The 27,647-nt window shown below is 58.9% G+C and overlaps 2 protein-coding genes and 1 long non-coding RNA gene across 9 annotated transcripts in view; 2 read left to right on the top strand and 1 right to left on the bottom strand.

Moving 5' to 3' along the window:
- The first annotated feature begins 710 nt into the window (after positions 1–710).
- On the top strand, positions 711–2,748 carry LOC127060037 (uncharacterized). The gene is made up of 2 exons (XR_007778567.1): positions 711–1,086; positions 2,375–2,748. It is a non-coding gene; the product is annotated as an uncharacterized LOC127060037 (long non-coding RNA).
- Positions 2,749–4,376: 1,628 nt separating this feature from the next.
- Positions 4,377–12,340, top strand: GINS2 (GINS complex subunit 2). Of its 3 annotated transcripts, none has more exons than XM_050978826.1 (5): positions 4,377–4,548; positions 5,237–5,351; positions 6,008–6,107; positions 7,169–7,295; positions 10,213–12,340. In XM_050978826.1, exons 1-5 carry the CDS (start codon positions 4,459–4,461, stop codon positions 10,447–10,449), a joined length of 669 nt encoding a protein of 222 aa, XP_050834783.1. In that variant the 5' UTR covers positions 4,377–4,458; the 3' UTR covers positions 10,450–12,340. The 3 variants fall into 3 exon arrangements, with proteins under 3 accessions (XP_050834783.1, XP_050834784.1, XP_009089016.1); XM_050978827.1 differs by having other exon boundaries at positions 10,261–12,340; XM_009090768.4 differs by lacking the exon at positions 10,213–12,340 and adding an exon at positions 7,714–9,208.
- The window catches only part of GSE1 (Gse1 coiled-coil protein), a 99,918-nt gene continuing 84,180 nt past the window's right edge, over positions 11,910–27,647 (bottom strand). Inside the window, exons 3-17 of one of the 5 annotated variants that reach the window (XM_030227589.2) lie at positions 27,287–27,505; positions 23,642–23,841; positions 22,156–22,337; positions 21,826–22,023; positions 21,439–21,630; positions 20,508–20,824; positions 19,822–20,146; positions 17,598–18,178; positions 16,941–17,053; positions 16,264–16,534; positions 16,038–16,160; positions 15,567–15,929; positions 14,317–14,595; positions 13,841–13,944; positions 11,910–12,519 (exon numbers count right to left, since the gene is read on the bottom strand). In XM_030227589.2, the coding sequence (XP_030083449.2) occupies positions 12,385–12,519; positions 13,841–13,944; positions 14,317–14,595; positions 15,567–15,929; positions 16,038–16,160; positions 16,264–16,534; positions 16,941–17,053; positions 17,598–18,178; positions 19,822–20,146; positions 20,508–20,824; positions 21,439–21,630; positions 21,826–22,023; positions 22,156–22,337; positions 23,642–23,841; positions 27,287–27,505 (3,602 nt within the window). In that variant the 3' untranslated portion in view covers positions 11,910–12,384. Of the gene's footprint in view, positions 12,520–13,840; positions 13,945–14,316; positions 14,596–15,566; positions 16,161–16,263; positions 16,535–16,940; positions 17,054–17,597; positions 18,179–19,821; positions 20,147–20,507; positions 20,825–21,438; positions 21,631–21,825; positions 22,024–22,155; positions 22,338–23,641; positions 23,842–27,286; positions 27,506–27,647 lie in introns of all 5 variants that reach the window. The other 4 variants (XM_009090772.4, XM_018914688.3, XM_018914689.3 and 1 more) reach the window with 4 other exon arrangements.

The raw sequence follows: 27,647 nt of genomic DNA on the forward strand, positions 1-27,647 counted from the left end.
GACCCCCTGTGCACAGAGCTGGCTATCCCCAGCAGGGCCCTGCTCTGTCCCTGGGTGGTGTGAGCCACCAGCAGGTGCCAAAACCCACAGGATTTGCCTCAGAACAGATTTCTTGATATTTGGGCAGCCTCCAGGAGAGCTGCAAAGTGAGGTCCTAGGGAGGACTCCACTCCCCAGCCCTAGGAGGGGGGGTCACAGCTCAGGCTGCACCTGGGGAACTGATAAAAATACAGAATTAAAAGCAGAGATAGCAAATTTTCACTTCCCCTTGCTGGCTGCTGCCAACTCCCCTCAGAGCTTCTTGGAAAGGCAGAGGTCAGGAGGGGGGGCAGAGGCTTTCCTTGGCTCTCTGTGTGGCCCAGAGCTTGGAAGAGCCAAAATGAGTCACTGACCCTCATCCCAATAAGCTTTTCCCAGCAGCTGTGAGAGGAGGGGTGAAGATTTCCCAATAAAGGGAATTTATTTTCACAGAAAAATTGTCAGCATCTTGAAAAAATGGTGTCCCACAGTGGGAATTATCCATCCAAAAGCTCTGGGGACATCAGGGATGCCCAAGAGGAGCAGGATGATGTGGATTCCCGCCGTGCATCCCAGCAGCTGCTCCAGCTCAGCCCGAGGGAGGCAGCTCTGGGATCACACAGGGGAAACAGAGAAATTGTGGGGTTTTCTCTGCAAGAACCATCCTAAAACCAACCGAATTCCACCTTCTCATCCTGAAATATTTTCAACCCAGACCCCAGGGGTGGAGAAGCTGGGATGGGACCACTCAGCCAGCACCAAGCTCCTTCTCCACCCTCCCAAAAAGTTCTTCCTGGACCTCATCGGGCCAGATTGAGTCACCCAAGTGCCGTGACATCAGCGGTGGTTTTGCGAGCGAGCAGCCGCGTTTCCTGTGGCTCCTGTAGACACAGACACGCAGGGAGAGATGTGAGCTCTCAGCTCCTGCTCCTTCCTCCCCCCAGGATCGCTTCCCTCAGCCCTCTCCTCTCTTCCCCAGCGCCAGCGGCCAGGGCCGGCGGCGGAGCTGGAGAGCTGGATCCCGCTGAGAGGATGAAAACATGGGGCTCAGGTTATCCTGCCTGAAAGGTGAGTTTGGGGCTGGGGCTTTGGGGTGCTGCTGCTCCCTGAAGGCACCTGAGGGATGGTTGTACCCACAGGAGATTCAGGTGTGGGCGGGTTTGGTGGAGTTTGGGGATGTGGTGGAATTTCTGAAGTCCCACCTGTTGTGCCTGGATCACCCCAAAGAGGATTTTCCCAGCTTTATTTTCCCAGTCCTGTGCTTGTCCTGCACCCTTTGCTCTGGAGAATCCATGGGTTCAATAAATCAGGTGGGTTTCCTCAAAGGCAGGAAAGGGCTGCTCAGGGGCACATGGGTGGGATGCAGGGCTCAGCCCAGAGCCTGGCTCCCACCTCCCAGCCTCCAGGCTGGCCCCGAGCATCCCTCACTGCTCCACTCTCCCCAGGGACACTCCAACCAGGAGCTTCTTCCCCAAGTTGAATTTTCTTAATGGATTTAGGCTGGGAATGGCGTCAGGGATGTCTGCAAAGGGGCAAAGCTTTTAGTGCTGCTGGCCTGGCAGGGCGAGGGCTGGATATGGCATCTCCCATTAGCTCTGCATCCCTCTGACTCCTGCTAATCCTCCTTGGGGTCGTTAGGGATGGGGCTTAATGAGGATCCCTCTGCAGGATGCAGGGCTGCCTCTTCCCAAGGCCAGATTCTGTGGGATTCTGCTTGTGATGGGCACAGAGTTGGATGCATCACCCAAAAATGAGCTCTGCCCCCTCTCCGCCTCAGGGATGTTGGGAGGGAGTGGTCAGGGGGGTTTGGGGTCTCACATCCCACCCTGTCCAACAGGGGATAATTGAAGAGGGGAAGCAAGCAGCCAAGGAATCCAATCCTGCCCCAAATCCAGACAAAGCCCCGAAATATTCCCCCATGCTTCCAGACCCCTCTGATGAGCTTGGAGCCTGGAATAAAAGAAAAGACCCTCCCCCTTTTCCAGCTCCCTTACATAAGGCAAGGCTTTATCCTTAATTAAAAAGAGATTAAAAATATCAGTGTCTGTCCCCTCCGGGCATTTTCTTGCTTGGGAAGAGCTGAAACCTCCCTGGATGCTGCCTGTGCCGCGCGGGGCTTTTCTCCTGATTAAAAAAAGCAGATTAAAGCGATCTGCTCCCCTCAGGGGGGGTGGGCTGGGCAGGTGGTCGAGGGAGGGAGGGGGATCCACCTCTGAAACCCCCCAAAATCCAAGGTGGATCCAGGGGAGGAGATGTGAGGGTGCTGTGGATTCCCCAGTGGTGCGGAGGAGGGCGGGGAGCTGGGGGATGCTGCAGCCCGGTGCCTGATCTCCTTCTATCCCTCAAATGTCCCCAGGCCTGAAGATGTGTGTGAGCAGCGGGAACGGCAGCGAGGGGACCTCGAGGGCGGGACAGAAGCACCTGCACGTGCCCTCCATCATCGTCACACCTCCCACGCCCACGGGCACCGCGCTGGCCCGGCGTGGGGAGGGCCCCTCACCCTGCAGCCCGTGCTGAGAGGGGACACGGGGGACACCCGGCCCGGCAGGACCTGTCCCCACTCCGTCGGGATGGAGCCACAGCCCCCAGGGCACGGCTGCAGCTGCCAGGGACACGCGGGGCACCCACGCGGGTGGGTGTGGACACCAGGGACTGGGGTTTGTCCCTTTTCCTGACAGCGCCGGGGAGGGGGGATCCCCCCACGGTGAATAAAACCTCTGGGGCTCCGCATCCTCAGCTCGGCTCTGTCAGCACGGGGAGGGTGGGTGCACCCGAAAACACCCCAGCACCACCCCCGTGCCTGGTGGGGGGCAAAAGTGGGGTCCCCACCTCTCCAGGGGGGATTGAAGGATCCGTTTCAGCAAACAGCAGCGGGAAAATGAACTCGGCGTTGTCACCTGCATCCCGCCGGATCGGCCGCATCCCGGCAGGGAGCCGGGGGCGATGCTTCCCGCGGAGCGGCGGCATCGGAGCCGGCGGGAGAGGCGGGAGTGTGAAAGCAGATGGAAATTTAATTTTTTAATGACAGCAGCAGATGGCAAAAGACACGCGAGGGGAGGCGCAGCGTGGGGGAGACGCTCCTGGAGCGCCCAGCACGTGCCGGCGGCACCGGGGGCTGCTCCGGGAACGGGGCTCGGGGACCCTCCTGGTGCCACCCACGGCGAGGGTGGGCTGGGGGTCCCCAGGGCTTGGCTCCCACCCCAGGATGGGGGTAACGCTCATCCCAAGGGTTGTGGATGCTCCATGGGTGGTCCCAGGGCTGAGCCTGAGGTGGTTGGGGAGGGGACTGGGGAGAGGTGGATTTGTCTGGTGGGGAGGGGATTTCCATGGGGACTTGCAAGTGGGATGCAGCCCCCACCCCAAAATCATCCAGAAACCACTTGGCTGAGCTGGGTGTGGGGAGGGGGATGATGGATGGATGGATGGATGGATGGATGGATGGATGGATGGATGGATGGATGGATGGATGGATGGATGGATGGATGGATGGATGGATGGAAGGATGGATGGATGGAGGGATGGAGAGATGGATGGATGGAGGGATGGATGGATAGAGGGATGGATGGATGGATGGATGGATGGATGGATGGATGGATGGATGGATGGATGGATGGATGGATGGATGGATGGATGGATGGATGATCGATCGAGGGATAGGTGGGTGCATGGGGAACAGAGGAAAGGGACAGGTGAGTATTGGCAGGTGCCTGAGCATGGCAGTCTGAACAGGGGCCACTGAACAGACGGTGCTGCTGGGGCATGCACAGGAGGGTGGCTGCTGGGGCCTGGGTATCGCCCGGGGGCAGCCACGCACAGTCTGTGTCACCCATCACGGCCCGTGTCACCCATCACGGTCCCGTGTCACCCATCGCGGCCCGTGTCACCCATCGCGGCTCGTGTCACCCATCGCGGCCCGGGGGTCGCGGGGCCCCGCGCGCGTTCCCGCGGGGCTCTGACGCTCCCGGCCGCCAGGGGGCGGCAGCAGCGGGCTCCTCCACTCCCTCGGCGCCCCGGCAACAAGTGCCGGGCGCTGATTGGCCGAGCTCCCGCGGGGAGCGTCGCGATTGGTCCCCGTGCCCCCATCCGGACCGCCCCCCGCGGGGCAGCAACCAGAGCGCGCCGCGAGCAGTACAGCCAATCAGAGAGGCGTGCGCTACGGCAACAGAAGAGACAACCAATCAGCTTGTTCCGCGCCGCGTCAGGCTCCGCCTACCCTCGAAGACCGCGAAAACGCGACGGGCAGCCGGGGCGGGAAAAGGTGGGCGGGGCCTGGAGACTGCGCAGCCAATAGAGAGCGAGGGAGGGCTCGGCCTGGGGGCTGCGCAGCCAATAGGGAGCGAGGGCGGGCTCGGCCTGGGGGCTGCGCAGCCAATAGGGAGCGAGGGCGGGCTCGGCGCCGGTGCGGTCCCGGCCCGGTCCCGGTTTGGCTGCCCCGGCTCCATGGAGCCGGCCGAGGTGGAGTTCCTGGCCGAGAAGGAGCTGGTGACGATCGTGCCCAACTTCAGCCTCGACCGGATTCACCTCATTGGGGTCGGCGGGGCCGGGCCAGGCCGGGCTGAGGGGGCTGGAACGGGCCTGGGGCACTGGGGACACGGCCTGGGGTGACCGGGAACGAGTCCGGGCGGCTTATGGGGCTGGGTGGGTCTTGGGGTCAGGGTTTGGGTCTGGGAAGGGGGGTTTAGGGATTGGGATTGAGGTGCAGGAGCTGGGGGAGTGAGGGAGAGGAGCTGGGGGGATTGGGGTGGGTCTGAGGGGAGTGGGAACAGGGGAGGAGGTGGGGAGATGGATTTGGGATGGAGGGATAAAGGGATTCGGGAATGACAGGCAGAGGGTTGGGAGAAGAGGCAGTGCAGCCCCCAGGAGGTTTTGAGGGGGCTGTGCTGTCCCCCACATCTCTGGGGGGACCCTGAGACCAGCTGGGAGTGTCCGGCTGTCCTGGGGGCTGACCAGAACCTGGGGAGCCTCTGGGAGCTGCATGTCCAGGGAGATGGAGTTTGTAACTCCTCTGAAACACCTTGGAATAGAAAATGCACTGGAAAAGTTGGTTATTCCTTCTCGAGGGAAAGCCTGAGAGCAAGAATTCTGGGAAGCAAGAGGATCAAATGGTTGACTCAGGCTTTTCCAGGTCCTCTGGAAACTCTCACCACGTCAGCAGACAAGTTCTGTGCAGTCCAAGCCCTGGTTGTTGGCCACCTCTCATCTTTAATTTGTTTTCCAGGGAGATCTGGGTCCCTTCAATCCTGGTTTGCCAGTGGAAGTGCCTGTGTGGTTGGCCATTAATCTGAAGCAGAGGCAGAAGTGTCGGCTCATTCCCCCAGAATGGATGGATGTTGGTGAGGATGGAGGCTCTGGCTTCAGCTCTGACCCTCAGAGGGCACAGTGGAAACATAAAATTAAAAATAATCCGGTTTTCACCATCAGTGGGGAGCTTAATTCAAAAACACAAAGCAGCTGAGACAGAAGGATCATATGTCCCACCACTGGAATTCTTTATTTGCTCTGAGGGTGGCGAGGCTTGTCCAGAAGAATCTTTAGGGAATTTGGGTCACAGAATCCCTGAATTTTTTAGGTCGGAAAAAACCTCAAATCTCATCAGCTTGTGCCCACCTTGTCACCAGCCCAGAGCACCGAGTGCCACCTCCAGGGATGGGGACTCCAAACCTCCCTGGGCAGCCCCTTCCAGTGTTTAACTCCCTTTCAGTCCAGGAATTCTGAAATCCAACCTGAACCTCCCCTGGCAAAACCTGAGGCTGTTTCCTCTCATCCTGTCACTAATTCTGGGGCAAATCTCTGTGAGGAGGGAGACCTTGGAGGCATCCATGTCCCTTGTGTGCCTCCTCACGGGAGCCTTTTCCTGCCCTCACATCCCTGGAGGCTTGGACACCGAGCTGATCCTACAGAAACAGTTGGGTTTCTCTAGGAAGGGGGAAAAGCACACCTGGAGCATCGAAAGCCTGGCAAGAGCTGAGCATCCCTGGTTGTGTTTTAGGGAAACTGGAGGAAATCCGGGATCAGGAGCGGAAAGAGGACACCTTCACTCCAATGCCCAGTCCCTACTACATGGAGCTCACCAAGCTGCTGCTGAACTAGTGAGTAGGAGCTGAGCTGGGCCATTTTCCACCCCACTTGGTGTGAGCACGGAGGATTTTTCAAGCTTTGCTTGGCAGCAGCCCCGCAGGGCGGTGGGGAGAGGGAGAGTGGAGGGAGGGTTCATCCCTCAGCCTGCCAAGATTTCGCAGCAGCACTTCCCTGATGGTGACTCTGCCTCTCAGGAACTTGGGGATGGCTCCTTCCCTGGCCTCATAATTGGGGCTGTGCTGCTTTATTGAGCAGCAGCTCAGCGTGGAGGCCTGGAGGAGCCGCCACACGTTCCACGGCTGCAATCTGTTCAGCAGCCTCCAGCCTCCAGGCTCCTGCCTTGGCTCTCCTTCAGGAGGAAAGCTCCTCTTCCCTCAGCCTGGGAAGCAGGAGGCCGGGGATATTCCGAGCCTGAGCTCCTGCCTGCTGAGGCATTTCACTTGTAAAATCTGCTGGCTGGTATTTCTCTCGGCGAGGGCTCTGCTGACTTTTTAAGCCCTCGATTAAGCAGGGTGGGCATTCCAGCTCTGGCTTTTCCCTCTGGAGAGGAGGCTCCTGGCGTGCTGCTCCTTCCCAGCACGTTCCAGCAGCCCTGACAGCTCTGTCCCTGCTCATCCATCCTGTCTCCCAGCTCCTTATGGCAGCGCTGAGTGGCCTTCATGGGGTGATGTGGCACATCCCATCCTGCCCTTCCAGCTTAATTCTCCCTGATGGAGCCCCAGGAGCCCCGAGCTGGGAATTTCATCCTTCCTGAGCCCTTGGATTCCCCAGCTGGCCGTGACTTTGGCCGGGTTTGGGGCCCTCTGTGCACCTCGTACCAGCTGGGCAATTAAAGAGCAGAAGGATTCTAGTGACAGCCAGCTGCTGCATGGAGCTGAGCATTCCTGGGGAAAGAACCCATCCCAGAAACTCCAGCAGGACAAGGAGCAGAGAGGATTTTAGCAAACCATCCTGCAAGGCTCAGGGTGGGGTGAGGTGGTGACACCACCACTGGGTGACACCACCGCTCAGTGGCATAACCACACAGCCCTCAGAGCCTGCCCTGAGCCTGCCTTCCCTTTCCCTGCCCCAGTGCCTCTGACAACATCCCCAGGGCGGATGAGATCCGGACGCTGGTGAAGGACACGTGGGACACGCGCATGGCCAAGCTGCGCCTGTCCGCCGACAGCTTCGTGCGGCAGCAGGAGGCTCACGCCAAGGTGGGCCAGCACCCCCTCCCAGCAGGGATCCGGGGTGCTGAGGGGTGAGGGATGAGCTGCTGGGGAAAAGCTGGCTTGGGGCATGCTTGTCCTGGGTTGTGGGGGTGTTACTGGGGAGCTGGAGGTGTGTGTTGAACCTTGTGCCTTGTGGGGGGCAGAGGAGTCTTGGGATGGCTTGGGTCGGCTCTTGGAGGTCTCGTTCCGCCCCTTTCCACACTTCCTGCTAGACCAGGCAGCTGCAAGGCCCATCCAGCTTGTCCTTGAACACTCCCAGGCATGGGGAATGCTCTTAGTTGAAATGGTGCTCGGGTGCTGCTCTTGCCCAGGGCTCCAGCTGGGTCAGTCCAAAGGGAACTGTGGGCTGTGAGCTGCTTCCCGAGTACCTTGTCTTCCCAGATCCTGTTATTTCCCCTTTTAGCTGGATAACTTAACCCTGATGGAGATCAACACCACTGGGACTTTCCTCACCCAGGCCTTGGATCACATGTACAAGCTCCGGACTAACCTCCAGCCTGGCGAGGGCTCCCACTCCCAGGAGTTCTGACAGGGAGCTGGGAAGGAGCTGCTTCCTCTGGGCCACCCCCACCTCCCTGCAGGCACCTGCCAGCCCTCAAATCTCCCCTCAGGGCCGGGTGGGAATTGCTCTAGAGCTGCTGGGGCATCCCCAGAGCCTCGGTGCAGGGGCTTTTTGCCCTCCCTCCTTCCCCCAGGGGTTTTTATTCTCCCTCTTGGGGTTGTCCCCATCCCCTTTTGGGGCACATTTTCCCTCCCACCATTTTTATCACCCACCCAAACCAACACCCAGATTCCCCAAAACACAACTTTATTCACAGCCTGGTCCTGTCCATGTCCCTTCCCCACCCTACAGGGGGATCCCGGTGTCACCTCCCACCCCCAGGAGTCCCACTCTCCTGTCCCTCTCTCCTTCCCCTATCTACAGCTCTGGGATGTGGCACCGTGGGTGACACAGGACATGGGGCGAGCTTGGGGACATCAGCTCTGTGTCACTCTGTCCTGTCTGTGTGTCTTCCCCCTTGGAGTCACTGTGTCCTGCCCTTGTCCCAGTCCAGGTTCTCCCCCAGTCTCCCAGCACAAACAGCAGGGCGGTGCCATTGTCCCCATGTCCCCTCGGGGCACAAAGAGCAGGGCGGTGCCACTGTCCCCATGTCCCCTCGGGGCACAAAGAGCAGGGCGATGCCACTGTCCCCATGTCCCCTCGGGGCACAAAGAGCAGGGCGATGCCACTGTCCCCATGTCCCCTCGGGGCACGAGGAGCAGGGCGATGCCATTGTCCCCATGTCCCCTCGGGGCACGAAGAGCAGGGCGGTGCCGCTGTCCCCATGGGCGAACAGGGCGATGCCATTGTCCCCATGTCCCCTCGGGGCACAAAGAGCAGGGCGATGCCATTGTCCCCATGTCCCCTCAGGGCACAAAGAGCAGGGCGATGCCACTGTCCCCATGTCCCCTCGGGGCACAAAGAGCAGGGCGATGCCATTGTCCCCATGTCCCCTTGGGGCACAAAGAGCAGGACGGTGCCACTGTCCCCATGTCCCCTCGGGGCTCTTCCTCGCCCCCTCGGGGTTGGATGTGCCGGCCTCGGTGAGCTCGGAGCTCCCGGAGCAGCTCTGGCCCCGGCGGCCGCAGCTGAGCGGCTTCTCCCCGGTGACTCTGGGCGGATCTCTCGGGTTGTACTTCAGCGAGGGAACTTCTGAGGGCAGCACAGGCCACACGCTGCCTTGAAAGCCATAAATTTCGAGGCGGTGCTTCCATGGATTTTCTCAGAGCCTTGGGGGAAAAAAAAAAAAAAAAAGAAAAAAGAGAAAGAAGAGAAGATGTGCCGGCAATGAGGTGTCTGCTGGGGAGATCAGCTGGGAAGCAGATCCATCTGCTCTTTGGAGAAGGACAAAAGAAAATGGTTTTCCCTCTCAGATGCCAGGCTGTGGGGAAATACCAGAATATCAACCATCTTTATTTTTGTAATATTTGGCGTTTTAATCTGAAGCTGTCTGTAATAAAATAAAAAAAAAAAAAAAAAAAAGATAATAAAAAAAAATAATTGCAGCTGAAGAACAGCATCAGATTAATTCTGGGCTGTGTGACAAACAATGCTTGGAAAATCCTGCAGCTCCCCTTTGGCTCCGGCCCCGTTTCCCTGCGGCAGAGAGACAGGCAAGGGCAGGATCCAGGCGGGATTCAGGGGAGGATCCAGGCGGGATCCAGACAGGATCTAGGGCAGGATTCAGGGCAGGATCCAGACAGGATCTAGGGCAGGATGCAGGAAGGATCTGGGGTGGGATTCAGGTAGGATCCAGGCGCGTTTCAGAGCAGGATCCTGGCAGGGTCCAGGGCAGAATCCTGACAGGATCTAGGGCAGGATTCAGGTGGGATCCAGGCAGGATTTAGGGCAGGATTCAGGCAGAATCCCGACAGGATCCAGGCAGAATCCAGGGCAGGATCCAAGCGGATCCAGGCGGGTTCTGGCCGGAGCAGGGCTGTGCTGATGGCAGCTCTCATTATTCCCGGTGCCCGAGGGTGCCAGGCTGCTGGCGCTGCCCTTCCCCGAGCATCTGGGCCGGGCTCCCGCTGCCATCTGTGCCCTGCCTGCCCGGGCTGTGCCCCGCGGGGCTGGCACGGCGGGGAGGATGGCAGGAATGACGGCAGGAGCTGCGGGAATGCTCGGAGCAGGGCTGCCTTCCCAAGGGAGAAAGGATTCCTTGCCGTCGTTGTGGAAGAGTTTATTTGGGGTTTTTTTGGGGGGATTTTTTCAGGAATTACAGCAATATATTCATAAATACCTAATTACTACAGTCAACAAATAATATATTACATTACAATTAATTCCAACAAGGTACACTTTGAACATGTTTAGGGTTGGGTTTTCTCCTTTTTTTGGCGTTTTTTTTGTTTTCTTTCACAGCATCCAGCCTGCCCCCAGCAGGCTCTGCCTTCCTCTCCTTCCTTCCAGCCCTTCCAGGCTCTGGCACAGCTCCTCCAGCAATTCTGCACGGACACAAATGCACACCACAACCCCGGGCAGGGGGAAAATCGGTCCAAAAACCCTGAATCCAGCCTGGTGAGGAGGGAAAATCAGCACAGGAGCTGCTACAAAGCGAGGCTGCATCCCAGCCAGGCTCCTCAGCACGGCGAGGGATAAATTGCCAATGATTTTCCATCCCTGGCTTCTTCCCCCCTCCCTCTGCCCCGGCACACAGGAAGGGAAAGGAGCGAATTTCGCCGTGTTAAAATTCCCTTCGAAGCCCGGAGTTGGCAGCAGCGAGGCCAGAGGCTGGCGAGGCAATTGGGGATTTAAAAAAGATTAAACTAATTTCTGTCACAAGGGCATTTTGCTTTTTAATCTCGCCCAGCTTTTTTTTATTTGGTGAAGCCAATGAGAGAGCAGGGAGCAGGGGGGGCGTGGGGGGGTTAATGCTTTCCTTTGCCGGCGCAACGAGGGAATTTAAAGCAGGAAGCAGAGGTCACCTTTTCCCGGAGATGTGAGCTGGTCTCGTGGCGAATTAAAAACAATTTCTAATAAATAATTTAAAAATAACAATCAAATAAAAAGGCTCCCCCTGGGGAGGGGAGGCGGGGCACACGCCGCTTTTTAGCAAGCGGCTAAAAATGGCACCAAGCGTGACCCTGGTGGCACCAGGACATCCCTGCCCGCCTGCGGGCACAGCTCCACACGGATTGTCCCCAAAGTGCCACCAAGAGACCCCACAGGACCCACTCTCCCTGTGCCCACACTACCTTAGAGCTGCTCTGATTGTCTTGGTATTTTTTGGAGGGGACAAGGACACCCCAGTGCCACCCACCCGTCATCCCTCCATCCTCTCCACGCAATCCCTTGGGATTTTTCCTTTGGCAGATGGAGCCTGGGCAAGGCTCAGACACCACCCAGCACTGTGACACCCACAACAACCCAGCTGGAGCAGAAAAAACCCCAGGAAGCAAAGAAAAAGGGAAAAAATAAAGAACAAAACCACAGGAGGGTGGAAGGGCTCAGCTTCTCGAGGGCCTGGTGGTGGGACAGGACCTGCCCCGGTGGAAAAGGGGATTTATTTTACTGGGTATCAATTCTTTTTAAAACATTTCAATATCTTTTCTGGCCCGACCAGCAGCAGTACAAACACTAAAAGCGATTTAATCTTTTTTGCCAAAAGGAAAAAATAAAGAAAACAAACTAGAAAGAAAGTAAAAACAGGGAGGGAGAAGGAAGGAGGGGGAAAAAAGGAAAAAAAAAAGCAGAAACATCTTAAAAAAAAAGGCAAGCTTTTTATAACAATAATTAAAGCAATAAAAACATACAAAACTTTGTTGTTTTTTAATATATATACACAGTACAAGGCTGAAGCACCTTTTTTTTTCTTTTTTTTCTCTTTTTTTCCGCCTGTTCAATCCCAAAGCCGGGGTGACAAAGTGACCCCACGCGTGTCCCTGCCCCTTCCCCACCAACCAGGAACAAAAAGGGACCTTCAACCAGTTTATTGACTTTATTTTTGATAGCCAAGTGCATTTCCAGGGGAAGCCCCGGGCTGGGGGTGCCGTGCTGGGAGCGGGGTCCGGCAGCACCCGGGGCCCCGCCGGGTTTAGTGTTGTCGGTGGAGTCGTTCATTGTCTTTTCTTTTTTTTTTTTGTTTTCTTTTTTTTTTTTAAAAAAAAAAAAAACCAAAGAACCAACAAAAATGAGCGTTATAAAGTGTGGGTGGGTGGAGGGGGGCACTTCAGAGCCGTGGCCCCCAGAGGAGGGGACAGGAGGGGACATGCCGGGGGCTGCTGGCCGTGGGATGGGCTCCCGGCTCCTCCCGGCTCCCGTTTGCTTCATGCATGGCACATTCTCCATTTATTTATTTCTCTTCTTTTTTTTGTTTTGTTTTGTTTTCTTCCTTTTATTATTAATGATTTTGTTGTCGTGGTTTGGGTTTCTTCTTTTTTTTTTTTGTTTGTTTGTTTTTTTCCGTTCTTTTTTTTTTTTTTTTTTAATTTTATTTTCGTAGCTTCAAACCTCCCAGTGAAAAATATTAAATATTCAAGGTAATAAAATAGATTATTATTTCTAGACTATATGTTCGGCCTGGCCCAAGGAGCGTCACCTGGGATACCCCTTGAAATAACCCCTAGACCACTGCATTGCAGGCAAGGCAAGGCACTTCCGCAGGTGATCCAGCTCGGCTTGCAGGCGCTCCCGCTCCGACACCATCTTCTGCTTCTGGCTCCTCAGCTCCTGCAGGCAGGGAATGGGAACGGTCAGAGGGCACCCGACAGCTCCAGGGCATGGGAACAGCACGGGGAGAGGGTGGGGGGGCTGGGATGGGCAGTGCAGGGATGGGGCAGGGAATGGGTGCTGCTGGGAATGGGCAGTGCAGGGATGGGGCAGTGTAGGGAATGTGTGCTGCTGGGAATGGGCAGTGCAGGGAATGGGCAGTGCAGGGATGGGGCAGTGCAGGGAATGTGTGCTGCTGGGAACGGGCAGTGCAGGGAATGAGCAGTGCAGGGAATGGGCAGTGCAGGGAATATGTGCTGCTGGGAATGGGCAGTGCAGGGATGGGGCAGTGTAGGGACGGGCAGTGCAGGGAACGGGCAGTGCAGGGATGGGCAGTGTAAGGAATGGGCAGTGCAGGGAATGGGCAGTGTAAGGAATGGGCAGTGTAAGGAATGGGCAGTGCAGGGATGGGGCAGTGCAGGGAATGTGTGCTGCTGGGAACGGGCAGTGCAGGGAATGGGCAGTGCAGGGATGGGGCAGAGCAGGGAATGGGCAGTGTAAGGAATGGGCAGTGCAGGGAATGGGCAGTGCAGGGAATGGGCAGTGCAGGGAATGGGCAGTGTAAGGAATGGGCAGTGTAAGGAATGGGCAGTGCAGGGAATGGGCAGTGCAGGGAATATGTGCTGCTGGGAATGGGCAGTGCAGAGATGGGCAGTGCAGGGTTTGGGATATAGCAGGAGACGGGCAGTGCAGAGAATGGATGCTGCAGGGCAGGAAACGGTCATGACAGGGAATGAGCAGTGCAAGGAATGGACAGGGAATGGGTGCTGCAAGGTTTGGGATATAGCAGGGAATGGGCACTGCAGGGAATGGGGAATTCCAGGGAATGGCAACTCCAGGGAATGGGGAACTGCAGGGAATGGGCACTGCACAGGCTGGGTGCAGTGAAGGTAGACAGGTGTGCTGTGGGAGGATTGGGGTGCACAAGAAGATCCCAAGAAGGTTGGGCACACAGAGAGCCTGGTGCCCCGGGCATGGCGTGCCACAGGGATGGGTGTCCAAGGGATGGGTGTCCAAGGGATGGGTGCCCAGGGGATAGGTGTCCAAGGGATGGGTGCCCAAGGGATGGGTGTCCAAGGGATGGGTGTCCAAGGGGATGGGTGCCCAAGGGATGGGTGCCCAGGGGATGGGTGTCCAAGGGGATGGGTGCCCAGGGGATGGGTGCCCAGGGGATGAGTGTCCAAGGGATGGGTACCCAGGGGATGGGTGCCTAGGGGATGGGTACCCAGGGGATGGGTGTCCAAGGGGTGGGTGCCCAAGGGATGGGTGCTGTCTCACTCACCGCCATGCTGTGTGACAGCTGCTCAGCCGTCAGGCTCAGGGTGTAGTGCTGGGCCTCCAGCCGCCGGCACTGCGTCTGCAGCACCTGGCGCTCCAGGTTTTGTTCTGCAACATCCAAAGGACGAGGGCTGAGCACCAGCTCCTCTGGCTCCTTGCATCACCCATGGAGGGTGCCAGCCCTGCTCTAGGCTCTACCCAGCCAGCAGTGATTGCCCCCAGCATCCCAGAGCATTCCCAATCCTGGCACTGCCTGTGGGGAACCTTTAGGTCCCCCTGGGAAGACACTGAGCAGCTGTGAATACACTGATTTTTCATGCATGCATTAATTTTTGCAAAAACAACAGTGCCTGTTCCTTTCCAGCTGCTCCTGCACTGCTGGAAATCCCCCAGTGTTTCCCCAGCCCATCCCAGCAGGAACCAGGGACACTTCCCAAAGCACAAACTGGCATTTTACCCTCCTTGCCCAACACCCCTTACCTTCTATATGTTCCTGGTAAGCTTCAAAAATTGCCTCGATCCCTTGCCACTTGGGCCTGGGGTAATCCTCCTCCTCTTCCTCCTCTTCCTCCTCCTCCTCCTCCTCGTCCTCGGAGGCGGAGTCCCGGGGCAGGGGGGGCAGTGGCCGGGGCGGTGCCTCGGCCGTGCCGTTGTGCGGGGTCCCGGCCAGGCGGGAGGACGCCTGCAGCTCGGGGATGTTGTAGTGGATGGAGGTGTCCAGCTTGTGGTTCTGCTCCGCCGTCAGCGCCGCCGTGCCCCCTGTGGGCAGCCACAGTCAGCCCCTGCCCGCTCCCCACACCCCCTTGGAGGCATTAATTCCTCCCTTCCCTGACTTTTCGGGGGTTTACAGGTGGGTTTTTATCACTCCTGGCGTGCTGGAGTGGTTTTGTTTATTTCAGCCACTCAACGGAGTGAGTTTGGAGGCTTTGGAGTTGTATGGTCCCTAATTTTTAGCTTCAGGAATGAGCTCATGGGATGCTCCAGCACTGAGGGTGCCAGTGCCAAACCCTGGTGGGTGGGGGGACAAGGGGGTGATATCCCAGCACCCAACCAGCCTCCTGCATCCCTGCTTCTTTTTCTGGACATCAGGGAGAATTTCTTGCTTGGTAGGGTTGTTAAACACTAAAAGGAGCTGCCCTGAGAGCTGGTGAAGTCCCCATCCCTGGAGGGGTCCAAGAAGGGCTTGCTGTGGCACTCAGTTCAGAATAATACTCTCCTGGATTCTTGAGTACTTTGGATTTGTAAGTAAGGCCTGTAAGGAAGTTCTTGTTTTGTGGTATAGTAAATTCTCTATGAATCCCTTGCTAAATTGTTTAAGTTATCAATTAAGTTTAAATGCTGTTAAGTTTAAGTGCTGTTAAATTTAAGTTAAGTGCAGTTGAGCCTTTAACATAACCTGTTGATCAAGTCCAGTCTCAGTTTAGCACAGGGGTTTACTCTGAACTTGTGACTCAACACGAGGGTCTTCCATATTCCTTTTTGTCCTTACCCTTTCCTATCCTTTTGCTTCCCCCTCCTCCAGCCTCCACACAGATTATTTGGGGTTTATTTATTGACTTTGCATTTTTGTTTGCTTTTCCTCAGAGCGCTTTAACCATCTAATGAACAGGAGAGAGAACCTTGCCAACCAACTTTGTTGTGATACCGGTTTTACCCTAAACCTGGCTTTGCTGATCCTTTTGCTGGTGATTCCTTAAGTGACTTAAATTCCCAACAACTTCCAACGTTACCTTTGTGCTTCTGCAGCGCCTTCTGCGTGGACTGCAGCACCGACTCGTGGAACTGGTGGGCAAACTCCTCGGCAATGAAGGGCTCCCAGGGCTTGCTCTTGCCGTTCATGCTGTGGGACAGCGGCACCGGGATGTCCTTGGGGAGGGGACCCCTGACGTAGCTGAGGATGCTCAGAGCCTTCTTCCCGGGGTGCCCGTCGCTCAGCCGGGGCTTCTCCGTGCCCGACTCCTTGGGCCTGCCTGGCTCCTGGGGTCTCAGCTGCTCTAACCTGGAGGCTTCTGCTGCCTTCGGCACCTCCGGCACGGAGACGGCGATGCCCACGGGTTTATCCAGGTCCAGCAGGAGCGGAGGCACTGGAGGCTCTTTGGGAAGAGGAGGAGCAGTTGGCTGCAGCCAGGACTTTGTGTGCCCCTCAAGGCAAAGCTGTACCCCCGCAACCCACGACCCAGGCATGGACTTGGGGCACTTACCAATGCTGGGGGCACCGGGGCTGTCCCGCGGGGAGCTCTTCACCACCACGGCGGCCGGCGTGGTTTTCTGCTTCATGGCCTGGAGCATCTCCACCAGCTTCTCCTTGTCTGCAGCATGGGAAGCTGAGGTTTAGTGTAGCCTCAGCTCCGCAGAGCAAGCTCAGGGCCCCAAGCAGACCCCCAATGGCACCCCCCGGCCCCAGCGTGCGCGGGCCATGGCTGTTACCTTTCCTCTTCTCGGCGCTGATGTGCGTGAGGTTGAAGATGGTGAGGAAGCGCTTCTTCTCTTCAAAGTTGGGGCTGTTGTTCATCTCGTCGGGGCTGTAGCGGGTGGAGAGCGGGAGGCGCGGCGAGGGCGTGCGGCGCTTGTTCTGCACCGTGGGCGGAGAGGGGCTCCGCTCCCGCAGCATCCGCCGGCGCTTGCGCCGCTTCTGGCTCAGCAGTTCCTCCTTCTGCTGTTGCGTGGTGAGCCCGAAGAGCTGCAGGAACTCCAGCTTCTGGGGCGACCAGGGGGAGAGCAGAGCAGGGTCATACCCCATCCTCGACTTCATCCCATTCTCATCGCCACGCCCACTGCCATCCTCATCTTCATTCCTATTCCCATCCTCATGCCCACCCTCATCCCTGTTGCAATCCCCATTCCCATCCCCATTCTCACCCCCATTTCCCTCATCCTCATTTTCATTCCCATTGCTATCCCCATCCCCATTCTCATCTTATCCCCATTCCTGTTCCAATGCCCATCCTTACTTCCATCCCCATTCCCACTTCCATCCCCATCTCTAACCCCCTGGTGTCTCTGCAGACACGTGGGGATGGTGGCTGTATTGGGCACTGGGAACTGGTCTAGAAGAGGGGCTGCTCCCCCAGGGGACAGGGAGGGGACAGGGCTGCCACCAGTACCTCAGAGGACGTGTCCAGCTTCAGCGGGGGCTGCTCAGCCACGCAGCGGAGATGGGCCCGCACCTCCTCCTCGTCGCTGTCGTCACAGGAGTCATCCAGGTCGTAGTAGTACCCTGGGGATGGGGAGAGGCTGCTGTGAGGCTGGGAACACCTTGGGGACCTGCTGGGACCCTGGGGAATCTTCTGGGACACCGGGAAACCCCACTGGGCATGGGGGTGCAGCAGAGCAGGATGTCAGAGAGGAGTGATGGGGGGGTGCAACCAACTGGAGCCCTGTCCCCTCTCCACCAGCTGTAGGACCTTGGAGGGCATCTCCCATCCCTGTGTATCCTCTTGGCATCGCCCTGGGATGTGTGGCAGGAGTCAACGGGGCACTGGGGACACTGTGGCAGAGCCCCCATCCCACTGGAGTGGGGACAACAATTCCAGCCCCTCCCAGTTCTCTGTCTCCTCCTCACTGTGTTCTCATCCCCACTCCAGCAGCCCCATCAATATTTAAAATCCTCTTATTAGCTCCAGTTCATCATTTATTCATAAGGCATGTCTGCAGCGCAGGGTTTACCGAAGCACACGGATGCGGGAATGTCAGCATCCCCAGGAGACCCCTGGGAGACCCCAGCCAGGTCCTGGTGCCAGGGGGGAATCCTGGTCCCTCACCTTTCTCCCGGGCCTCCCGCCGCCGGCGCTCCTCCAGGTCCAGTTTGCTGACCAGCCTGCGGTGCTGCTGCACGAACTCGTCGTAGATGTACATGGGGTCCTGGGCGCGGGGCTGGGGGGGCCGGTAGGGCGAGCTGGGCTTGGTGGCCTCGGGGAACGGGGTGGCCGGGGCTCTCTGCTGGCTCAGGATGCTCTGAGTGGACTTTTCCAGCTCAGCTAGGAAGGGGGTATGGGTGAAGGCCCCGTGCTCAGGGGCGCCGGGCTCCCGTCCCGGGGGGTATTTCTCCAGAGCATCCCTCTTCCTCGGGCCCTCCTCCAGCTTCTCCGGGCAGAAGACCCTCTCCACCTTCACCAGAGGGATGCCCTGGCGGCTGGGCTCGAAGGGTGCTGGGTGGCCATGGAGGGCGTGGGGCTCGGGGAGGCGCCGGGGAGGGTCAGGGGGGCTCTCCATCAGTGAGACGGGGTTCCAGAGGGACGTGGTGACAGGGTGGTGCTGGGGTTTGGGGGAGATGAGGGGTGGGGGTCCGCCAAAGTGCTGCCCTGGCTCCCGGCTGCTCGGCTCGTGGCGGCTCGATCCCAACCTGCGGGGAGAGGAGAGCACCGGAGCGGTGAGGAGCTGGCACTGCCACTGGAGAGCTGGCAGCGCTCCAACCCCGGGGGATTTTGGGGAGAAACACGCCTGTTAGGAACACCCAGAGGGTTTTGTGCACGTGGGGCTGCCACACTTGTCCCCTCCATGCCACAAACCTGAGGGATGGAGGCAGAGTTAAGGTTGTGCATGGGTGGGTTGAGCATGAATGTGGCTGCATCCCAGGAGCACAGAGCTGGAGACCCCAGCCCTGACCCCAGCGTGGGGACAAGCGAGCCACCAGCCCTGCCACAGCCCTGTGGCGAGGGCAGCACCCCGGTGCAGCCCTCCTCTGACAGCAGGAGCCGGAGCCAGCCCGTTTGCAGGATAAATATTTCATGTGCCCAAGCTGTGCATTTAACACTTTTCCGCTCCAGCGCCCCGGAGCTCCGCGCGCGGAGCAGCGAGTTCAGCTCGGCGCCGCCATGGAGTCACCACCGGCGGGGAGCACCGCCTGCCCCCCGGGATCCATCCTCTCCCGCCCTGCTGGATGCAGGAAAAGGATGGGGAGGGAATATCCCCAGCTGCAGGTGTCTGGGGGTGACCTTGCTGTCTCCTCTCCGCTTTGGGGTGGGAGGAGCGGGTGGGGAAGGGAGCCTGCGGCGGGCGCTCGCCTTTGTGCCGCCCCGTGATCCGCTCCTTATTATCCTCGATGAGCCGCGCTAATCCCCTGGATACCCAAAAATAACAAAGGGAGCAGGCGGCAGAGCTGGCTGGATGAGCCTGCACCGCTTAAGTGCTCAGCCACGGGGGCGAGCAAGGCCCTGTCAATCAATCCAGGAGTGTGGGCACGCTCTGCTGCCCCCCAAACTGCCCAGGCTCGGCACAGGTGCCCCCCAAACCAGGCATCCACCGCCCAGCCCCACTGCTTGGAAAGGGGGAGCTGCAATTAGCGGTGCTGGTGGCTGGGCAGCACCTGGCCACTCGCCGCTGGCCCTCGGCCACCTCCCGGGCTCGGCGCCTGCCGCCGCGCAGATGTCGGGCACCAGGAACGCCTGGTGCTGCCAGCACAGCCGGCCTGGCTGGCACCGTGTGGCAGGAACCCGCTGGCACCACCCAGGTACCGTGGCTTCGGCTCATGGGATATGTGAGGGGCACAGCCAAGGGGTGGTGGATGCCTGATGGGGGGCAGAGGTGGGGAACGGGGTGGGCACAGCCACAGGTTGGCGGGAAAATCCTATAAATCGTCATATCATGGCATTATGGAATGATGGGGAATCATGGGGCGAAGGGACCTTAAAGATCATCCTATTCCAGCCCCTGCCATGGACAGGGACACCTTCCACAAGACCAGATTGCTCAAAGCCCCATCCAACCTGGCCTTGGACGCTTTCAGGGATGAGGCAGCCACAGCTTCTCTGGGTACCCTGTGCCAGGGCCTCCCCACCCTTACAGGGAAGAACATCTTCCCAATATCCCCCATAACCCTGCCCTCTTTCTATATAAAGACATTCCCCCTGACCTATCACTCCTTTCCCTTGTCCAAAGTCCCTCTCCAACTTAAGATACAGATATTCCAGCAAGGACAGCAGTGACACAGGAAAACACAGCCAGTTTTGGGGGAAAGCTCCATCCCTGGAAGCATCCCATCCCTACCTGGGGTGCTCGGGCCGGTGCTCAGGCTCAGCCTGGCTGGGCGCACGCCCTATGTCCAGGTGCTGCTCCAGCACTTGCTGCCGGAACTCCGAGACCTGGGATTGCCGATCCTCCTTCTCCTGGCGCAGCCGGCGCTGCCGGGCCAGCCACTTCTCCTCCTCGTTAGTGCGCTGGATGAGCAGCGCCGTGGCAGCGCTGCTCCCCGGCAGAGGGAACACGCTGTGGTTGGGGATGAGGCTGGGCACGGGGTGGTGGGAGCCCGGTGGTGGGTGCAGAGGGTGCTGGATGGGCTTTGGCGTGGGCAGCACCGAGTCCTTGAGCTTGTCTGCGGTGGAAAAGGGAGGATGGAGAGTCAAGGTGTGGAACACGGAGGGTGTTTTTGGGGTGAGCATCCCTGTGGGTGGGAGGGACTCGGAGCTGTGGGGCAGCCACCGGTCAGAGCTCAGCTCAGGGGGCTGCCCACTCGCTGCCAGCCCAGCTGCCCGGCATGCACTGGGCACCGTGCCAGGCCAGCCCGAGTCAGATGGCACAGGCACTGCTGCCGCAGCTGGGCTCCTGGCAAAGCAATCTGGCAGCCAGGACAGCCCATCCCCGTCCCCAACCACCTCCCGGGGCCACCGACCCCCTCAGCTTTGCCATCTGGAGAGGAGAGGGGAGCAAGGCAAGCTCTGGAAGGCGGGCATTACCTGCTCTGCTGGGTGCCAGCGGCTCCACCGGCTTGCCCCGTTCCTCGGCCGGGTGCCCCCGCAGCCCGTGCAGCTCGGCCACAGGGAGGAAGGGCCCCTCCATGGCTTTCACCATGCTCAGCTCCTTCTCCCTGGCACGCTCCCGCTGCCTCTCCAGCTCCCGCTCCCGTTCCTTTTCCCGCTCGCGCTCCAGCTCCTTCTCGCGCTCCCGTTCCCGCTCGCGCTCCTTCTCCCGCTCCCGGTCGGCTTCTCGCTCGCGCTCCTTCTCCCGCTCCCGCTCCCGCTCCCTCTGCCGCAGCTCCTCGTCCATCTGCAGCCTGCAGAGAGAAACCAAAAACAAAAGCACCAACCCCAATCATCCCCCTTGGAACACCCCTGAAATCAACCCTGACCCTGCCTGTCAGCATCGCCTGGAACACCCCTGAACCTCCAGAGAACCCCCAAACAATTCCTGGGCACCTGTCAGCACTCTCTGCAGTACTCCCAAATCCCTAAGTCAACTACCATCATTCCTAGAGCACCCCAAAACCACCCTGGTCCTCTGTCAGCATCCTTTGGAGCTCCCCATCCATCCCCTGACCATCAGCGTCCTTTGGAGCTCCCCATCCATCCCCTGACCATCAGCATCCTTTGGAGCTCCCCATCCATCCCCTGACCATCAGCATCCTTTGGAGCTCCCCATCCATCCCCCGACCATCAGCATCCCTTGGAGCTCCCCATCCATTCCCCCCACCATCAGCATCCTTTGGAGCTCCCCATCCATCCCCCACCATCAGCATCCCTTGGAGCTCCCCATCCATACTCCCACCATCAGCATCCTTTGGAGCTCCCCGTCCATCCCCCACCATCAGCATCCCTTGGAGCTCCCCATCCATCCCCCCACCATCAGCATCCTTTGGAGCTCCCCATTCATTCCCCCAGCATCCCGTACCTCTCAGCAGCGAGGCTGGAGATGCGCTCGGACTGCAGGGCGGAGAGGGAGGAGTGGGAGAGCTCGGGGGGGTACCGGACCCCCGAGAGGTGCAGGTGCATGGCCGAGGGGTGCAGGGGGGGCAGCGAGCCCGGCGCTGGCAGCGGGTAGAAGGGGGACCTCAGTGCCGACAGGCAGTACGACTCATCCATCCTGGGGAGACAGGGATGCTCAGTTGGCACAGAACCCCCCCAATTCCCCTCCCAGGAGCCAGATGGGGGCTGCCTCCTACTGTGAGAAAGTGATGGAGAGCCCCAAAATGCCCTCAGTGCTCCCACCTCCCAGTTCCCCAAAGCTCAGCTCATCCAGAGGTATCTCCCAGGAATCCCAAGGCTTGGAGGTGCCCACCTGAAGGCAGGATGAGGGAAGGGGTGATGTGTCAGGTAGCTGGGGTGGTAGTAGGCGGCGGCAGTGGCGGGGTCGAGGCCGAGGGGTGGCAGGGAGGACATGCGGAGATCCTCGGCCGTGTGGTAGGGACGGAAGCTCCGCAGGTAATCCTCGGTCACCGCGCTGGGAGGCACCACGTGGTGCACCGGCCGCTGCAGGCTGGGGGGCAAGGAGATGGTCACCATCCCTCCCTGTCCCCCTGGGGAGATGTCACCTCCCCCAGGTGGGAGCAGAGCTGGCAGGGGACACCCTGACCCTGCAACCGCTCCCATCCGTTCCGAGCAGACTCACTTGAGAGGAGGGAAGCGGGAGTCCTGGACCACGGAGCTGGGGGGAAGCCCGAAGGAGTAGGGTGTCCCCAGGAGGTGGGAGGGGACAGTGGGACCCCCTGCCTTCTCCTGAGTCAGGGGGGGCTCCGAGATGAGGCGCTCGCGGCCGGCGCTGCTGCTGCTGCCTCGTGACCCTGCTTCCTGCTGCAAGGCAAGATGGACATCAGGGGACAGCAGGGGATGGGGAATCCCTGCTGTGTCCCCACCCAAGACCCTCAGTAGGTCCCCAGTGTGCCCTGGCTGGCACCAGTACCCAGGGAAGGATTCATCCACCAGGGCATCTCCTGCATCCAGGCTTTGGAAGGGCAGCTGGAGGGATGGGAGGGTCTGGGAGGCTGCACCGGGGGGCCCCAGTGGGAAAGGAGGTGCTACAGCTGGGGCAGAGCTGAGGGCAAGACACCCATTACCTGCCTGGAGATTTATGGCTGCTTTGTTCTCCTGAGCTATTAATCATGCGGGGAGGAGTGACACGGCCGGGGGAAATCCAGCCGGCCTTTGATAAGGGCCATAACCCAGGGGTCAGCCCACAATCCCCCCGGCATCAGCACCCTCCCACGGGGCCTCGGCTGCTTTCCATCAGCTTCCACCCTGGTGTCAGCACGAAGGTCACTCCCTCCAGCTGGGGAGGGACCCCTAGCAAGGGGGAGCAACTTGGGGTGACAAGAGACCCCACAGGAGCTGATAATTAGTGGGGCGACCCCACCAGAAAGACAAGTTTTGGTTTAAAAATTATGATTTTTCATCACACCATCTCCATTCAGCAGCCCAGGAGGAGGAGGATGGTGGCACCCACAGCATCCCCCACCCCATGCATCCCTCCCCACCCCATCCCATCCCTCCAGGGCAGGGCCAGCCCCAAGGTCACCACAAAGGGTGCGGTGTCCCCCACTGTGCTGCGTGCCAGGCTCTGCTCTAATTCCCTCCCGGCTGGGGCACCACGCTGTGAGCGTGGCTCTGCCAGACATCCCCACGCTGGGTTAGCCCCCACACCGGGGGGGACATGGGGGGGACACGGGGCTGGGGAGCACCCTGACACCCCACACACCCCTCTGAGCTGCCGGGGATCCCGGTTCCATTTATTTCCCCCCCTCGCCCCCGGCGTTTCTCATCCCCTACCCTCGCCTCTCTTTGTGGTTTAATTAGTCTTTCCAAGTGGCATAATCCCCCCGGGAATCTGCTTGTAGCATGCAGAGGAGAGGAGAACCACTAACGATGCTTCTTAATTAGCTGCTCTCCCCCCTCCTCCTCCTCCTCCTCCTTCCTTGCCCTCCCCTCCGGATGGCAGCCCTGGTGACAACAACGGGGGACACGTTGTCAGCACGGTGCCAGCTCGGGGACACAGCAGGGAGGGGAAGGGACCAAATGTGGGCAGCCCAGTGGTCCCTTGGGAGCCAGGCATGGTATCCCGTACCCTCCATCCTTCAGGGGAGCTGGAGCCACAGCCATACCTGTCTGCCCTCGCTCCTCCAGACGCCGTTGACCGTCTTGGTGGGGGCGATGGTGACGACGGGCGGCGTGCTGGGCACGCTGTGCCCCCCCGGGGGCACGATGATGGGGCCCATGGGGCCACGCTTGGGCGTGCTGGCAGGGGAGCTGTGGTTGGTGGCTGGTGAGGACACTGGGGACGACTCGCTGCTCAGTGAGGACCCTGGAATTAAACCAGAGATTGAAGTAAGTTAGGAGAAAGGGAGTTAACTGGATGGGGCCACCCTCTGAAGGAGCTGGAGCTGATCCTGACAGGATGTATCACTGCAGGGAGAAGGGCTGGGATGCACTCAGGGTGTTCAGCGTCCTGCTAGACTCCAAAACTGGAGGAGGTCTCCCATCTTCCCATCCCAGAAGTTCCCAGTGGCACTCAAGGTTCCACCCAGCAGGGAGGGATGGGGCAGCCTCTTGCTCCCCCCTAACAGGGACTGGCAAAGCCCCAGTCCCACAGAGCCCTGGCACAAGTGACACCGATGTGGTGCTGGCCCCAGGCAGCCACATCTTCCCAAGGCAGACCCAGGGGCTCCTTAATCCAGCTGCAGAAGCTGTCAGGGACAGGCCAGGGCCTCTGGAGACACTCCCTGAAACCCTTGGGCAAGGCTTTGGTTCCATTTGCATAATACATCTGTACTTTAAGTTATCCCCACCCCAGGGATGCTGGCCATATTTCCAAAGGGAAAACAGAAATGGAGTGAAAGTGGAGAACAGGAAAAGCAGAGAAATACAAATTCCACGTTAACCGTGGCACAGGGAGCCTGGTGTCTGCTCCACGGAACACTTCCCATTCCTCAAACCCATCTGGGCAGCCTGGGGGGCTCTGAACCCCCAAACTCTGCTCTCTCCATCCCACAGTCTGGGTCAGAGGGAGATTCCAACATGCCAGCGGGGATCAGCTGTTGGAGAGTGAGGAGCAGGCTGTGGTCACAGGGTGAGGTGACAGCGATGCTCCCAGGTGGTGAGCGGGGCACGGAGAGAGGCCTGAGTGTGCAGGGTGTCCCCAGAGTGTGCAGGGTGTCCCCTGAGTGTGCAGGGTGTCCCCTGAGTGTGAAGGGTGTCCCCAGAGTGTGCAGGGTATCCCCTGAGTGTGCAGGGTGTCCCCTGAGTGTGCAGGGTGTCCCCAGAGTGTGCAGGGTGTCCCCTGAGTGTGAAGGGTGTCCCCTGAGTGTGCAGGGTGTCCTTGAGTGTGCAGGGTGTCCCCTGAGTGTGAAGCGTGTCCCCAGAGTGTGCAGGGTGTCCCCTGAGTGTGCAGGGTGTCCCCTCACCTTCCCAGCATGCAAGGCCACTCCCCTGAGTGTGCCCTGTGGCAGGAGCATGCCAGCAGCTCCTCACCCCACACCCCACCTCATCCCCTTGCCCTGTCCTCAGGCCACGCAACAGCAGGAGGGAGCCAGGGGTTGGGAATGCCGGGGGAAGCAGGAGCATCCCCAGGCAGCAGGAGGGCTGCAGGGTGGGAAGGATGCTCCAGAAGGATGCTCTGTGGGAAGGATGCTCAGCAGAGCAGAGGCCAGGAGGAGCATCCCGCTGCCGGCCGCCCTCCCTGATTAATGATTCCCGAGTCGCTCCGAGTCGCTTTCATTTGGAGAACAGCGAGGCTGGGGGAAGGAGAAAGGCTGTCCCCGACAAAGGAGGCCGATTTGACACCCACTGAAGTCTATCTTGTCAGCGCAAGGCCAACAACAATTAGCAGCCTAATCCCCTCTGAGCTGGGAAGCCATTACTCACCACGCGATAGCGTTAACAATCAATACCATCACAATGAGCCCGGCAATTAATGAAGCTAAAGTCTTACTTCAGAACCTTAATTCTCGCTGTGTGGCTTTAAACGGGAGGGTTTGTGATCGTTATAATTAACTGGTGGTATTCAGCCAGGAGTTAGTCAATGAAACTAATCTGGATTGGAGATGACAAGAGGCACAGTGTGATGGTGTCACCTTTGTTTTCTGACCTCCCGCTTCCCGCTCGCCGATAGCAGATTAGCAGCCCGGGCTGACAGGCAAATGTAATTAACAGCTGAGACCCTGACGGAGAACTGGGGAAAGGGAAGGGAGGGAGGGGTGGAATAAAACCCACCCTGAGGACAGCCCCGGGCAGGACAAGAGGCAGCAGCCCCCGGGCAGGCGGTGGCTTTGTGGGGCTCTGCTGGGAAGGGGTCGGTCAGGATGAGCTTTGACAGTTTGGGATGCTGTGGAGCAGCAGGGGATCCCCAGGGATGTGCCAGCACACCTGTGAGCCCATAAAGCTGGAATAAAACCAGTGATCCTGCATGGATCCAGCATCTGCCACAGCAGAGCATCTCCCGAGCTGGGAAGGGAAGTGGAGGGAGATCTCCCGTTGTGGGAAGTGGGTGAGGATTTCAGGGAAAAGCAATTTGTTTCCTGGTGCTAAAAACCACAGCAAGGAGAAAAACCCCCTTCCCAACACACACCCAAACCCACACGGATCAAAAACCTCTGGGATGGGCCACTTGAGACACCCAAATGGGCAAGGGAGGGGTTTCTTGCAAACAAACTATGCAGGTGTTAAGGGGAAATCCAAAGGGAATGTGGCTGCTTCTCTCCAGTGCCACAAAATCCATGCCCAAACCCGCTGATGTCCCTTGGGATGGGCTGAGCAGCACAGGCAGGGCACAAGCTGTGGGGTGGGAAGGGGAATAAAAAGCAAAATAATTCCCCAAACTCAATCAATCGCTCCAAAGGAAGCAGATGGGTTCCAGAGGAAGCAGCTGGGAAAAACCAGGAGCTTCCAGTGAGGATGAAGCATCACCAAGACCTGGTTCCCTCAGACTTACAGGGACCTGGTATCCCCACATGTGTCCTTGGGAGCAGCTGATGCTTCAGGTCATGGCTGTGCCAGAGATTTTTGGGCTGCAAGGAGGGGCTTGTAGATGGCGCTTCCAAAAGGGATTTTCCAAAAAGAGCCTGGCAAAAGGGATCCTGGGAAAAAGGATTGTGCCAAAGTGGCATTTTAAATAGGGTCTTCCAAAAAGACTTTGCAAAAAACATCTTGGGTGTCTTTTCCAGGGATCAAAGTGCCCAGGCAGTGGGCAGTGATCCAAGGGGAGTACCCACCAATGCAAACAGCAGGGATAAAGACTATTTCATCCCAAATTGGTGATACCAGCAGTTTCCTGAAACACTTCCCAGCCTGGGGACTGACTGCCTCCCCATCTGGGTGTGAGAGCCCTGGCAATTCCCATGGGACACACTCCCTGTGGCAGGGGGAACCTCGGGGTGATCCAGAGGCAGCTCACACCCAGCACCCCACATCCAAACAGAAAGAGGGGGTGTGATGGAGAATGTGGGTGACAAGGGCTGGGCACCCCTTGGGGCTGTTCAGTTGGGAATTTGGCTGGGGAAGCAGCAAATTTGGGGAACCTCTGGAAAGAGCAGCGTGGTGGGAGGGCGCAGGGCTGGTCCCTGCCATGCTGTGCTCTCCTGGGGCACAGTGAGCGATACAGCACTCGGACCACTCCGGATGAACTGAATTCCCAAACTGCCCCCTGGAGACACGGCGCCAGCAAAAGGCATTGGTGGGGAAATGGCACCGGCTCCTGGGAGAGGCACCAGCGTTTGTCACCGCCCTGTCCCTGCCCCTGTCCCCGTGCCCACCTCTGGGCTCCTCGGCCTGCTTGGCGAGCTTGCGGAGCGCGGCGGCGAAGCTGGAGGAAGGTGCTGCCTGGACGGACAAAGTGCTGCTGGCGGCGGGGCTGCCATTGGGGACGATGGAGCCGTTCAGGGGCGACGGGGTCAGGGGGCTCACGGTGGCCGTGGTGCGGGTGGCCGTGGAGAGCATTCCTAGGGACGGCGACTTCGGCTCATGGCTCATGCCTGTGAACCAGAGACAGCGGGTTAGACACGTGGAGATGGCATCCTCAGTTTCCCCCTGGAGCTGGGACCACCAGCTCCTTTCCTCTAGCTCGTCATCCCACCCCCCAAAATGCACCACGAGTTCAGCAATGGGGGGAAGTGT

The sequence above is a fragment of the Serinus canaria genome, chromosome 11 (assembly GCF_022539315.1).
Source record: "Serinus canaria isolate serCan28SL12 chromosome 11, serCan2020, whole genome shotgun sequence".
In the NCBI taxonomy this organism is placed as follows: Eukaryota; Metazoa; Chordata; class Aves; order Passeriformes; family Fringillidae; genus Serinus; species Serinus canaria.

Excerpts from the sequence above, each read along its gene's own strand:
- GINS2 (XM_050978826.1), top strand. The coding sequence starts at position 4,459 with ATGGAGCCGGCCGAGGTGGAGTTCCTGGCCGAGAAGGAGCTGGTGACG. Across the intron at positions 4,549-5,236 it reads ACCGGATTCACCTCATTGGG|GGAGATCTGGGTCCCTTCAA; the intron begins GTCGGCGGGGCC and ends TTTGTTTTCCAG. Across the intron at positions 7,296-10,212 it reads AGCAGGAGGCTCACGCCAAG|CATCCAGCCTGCCCCCAGCA; the intron begins GTGGGCCAGCAC and ends TTTCTTTCACAG.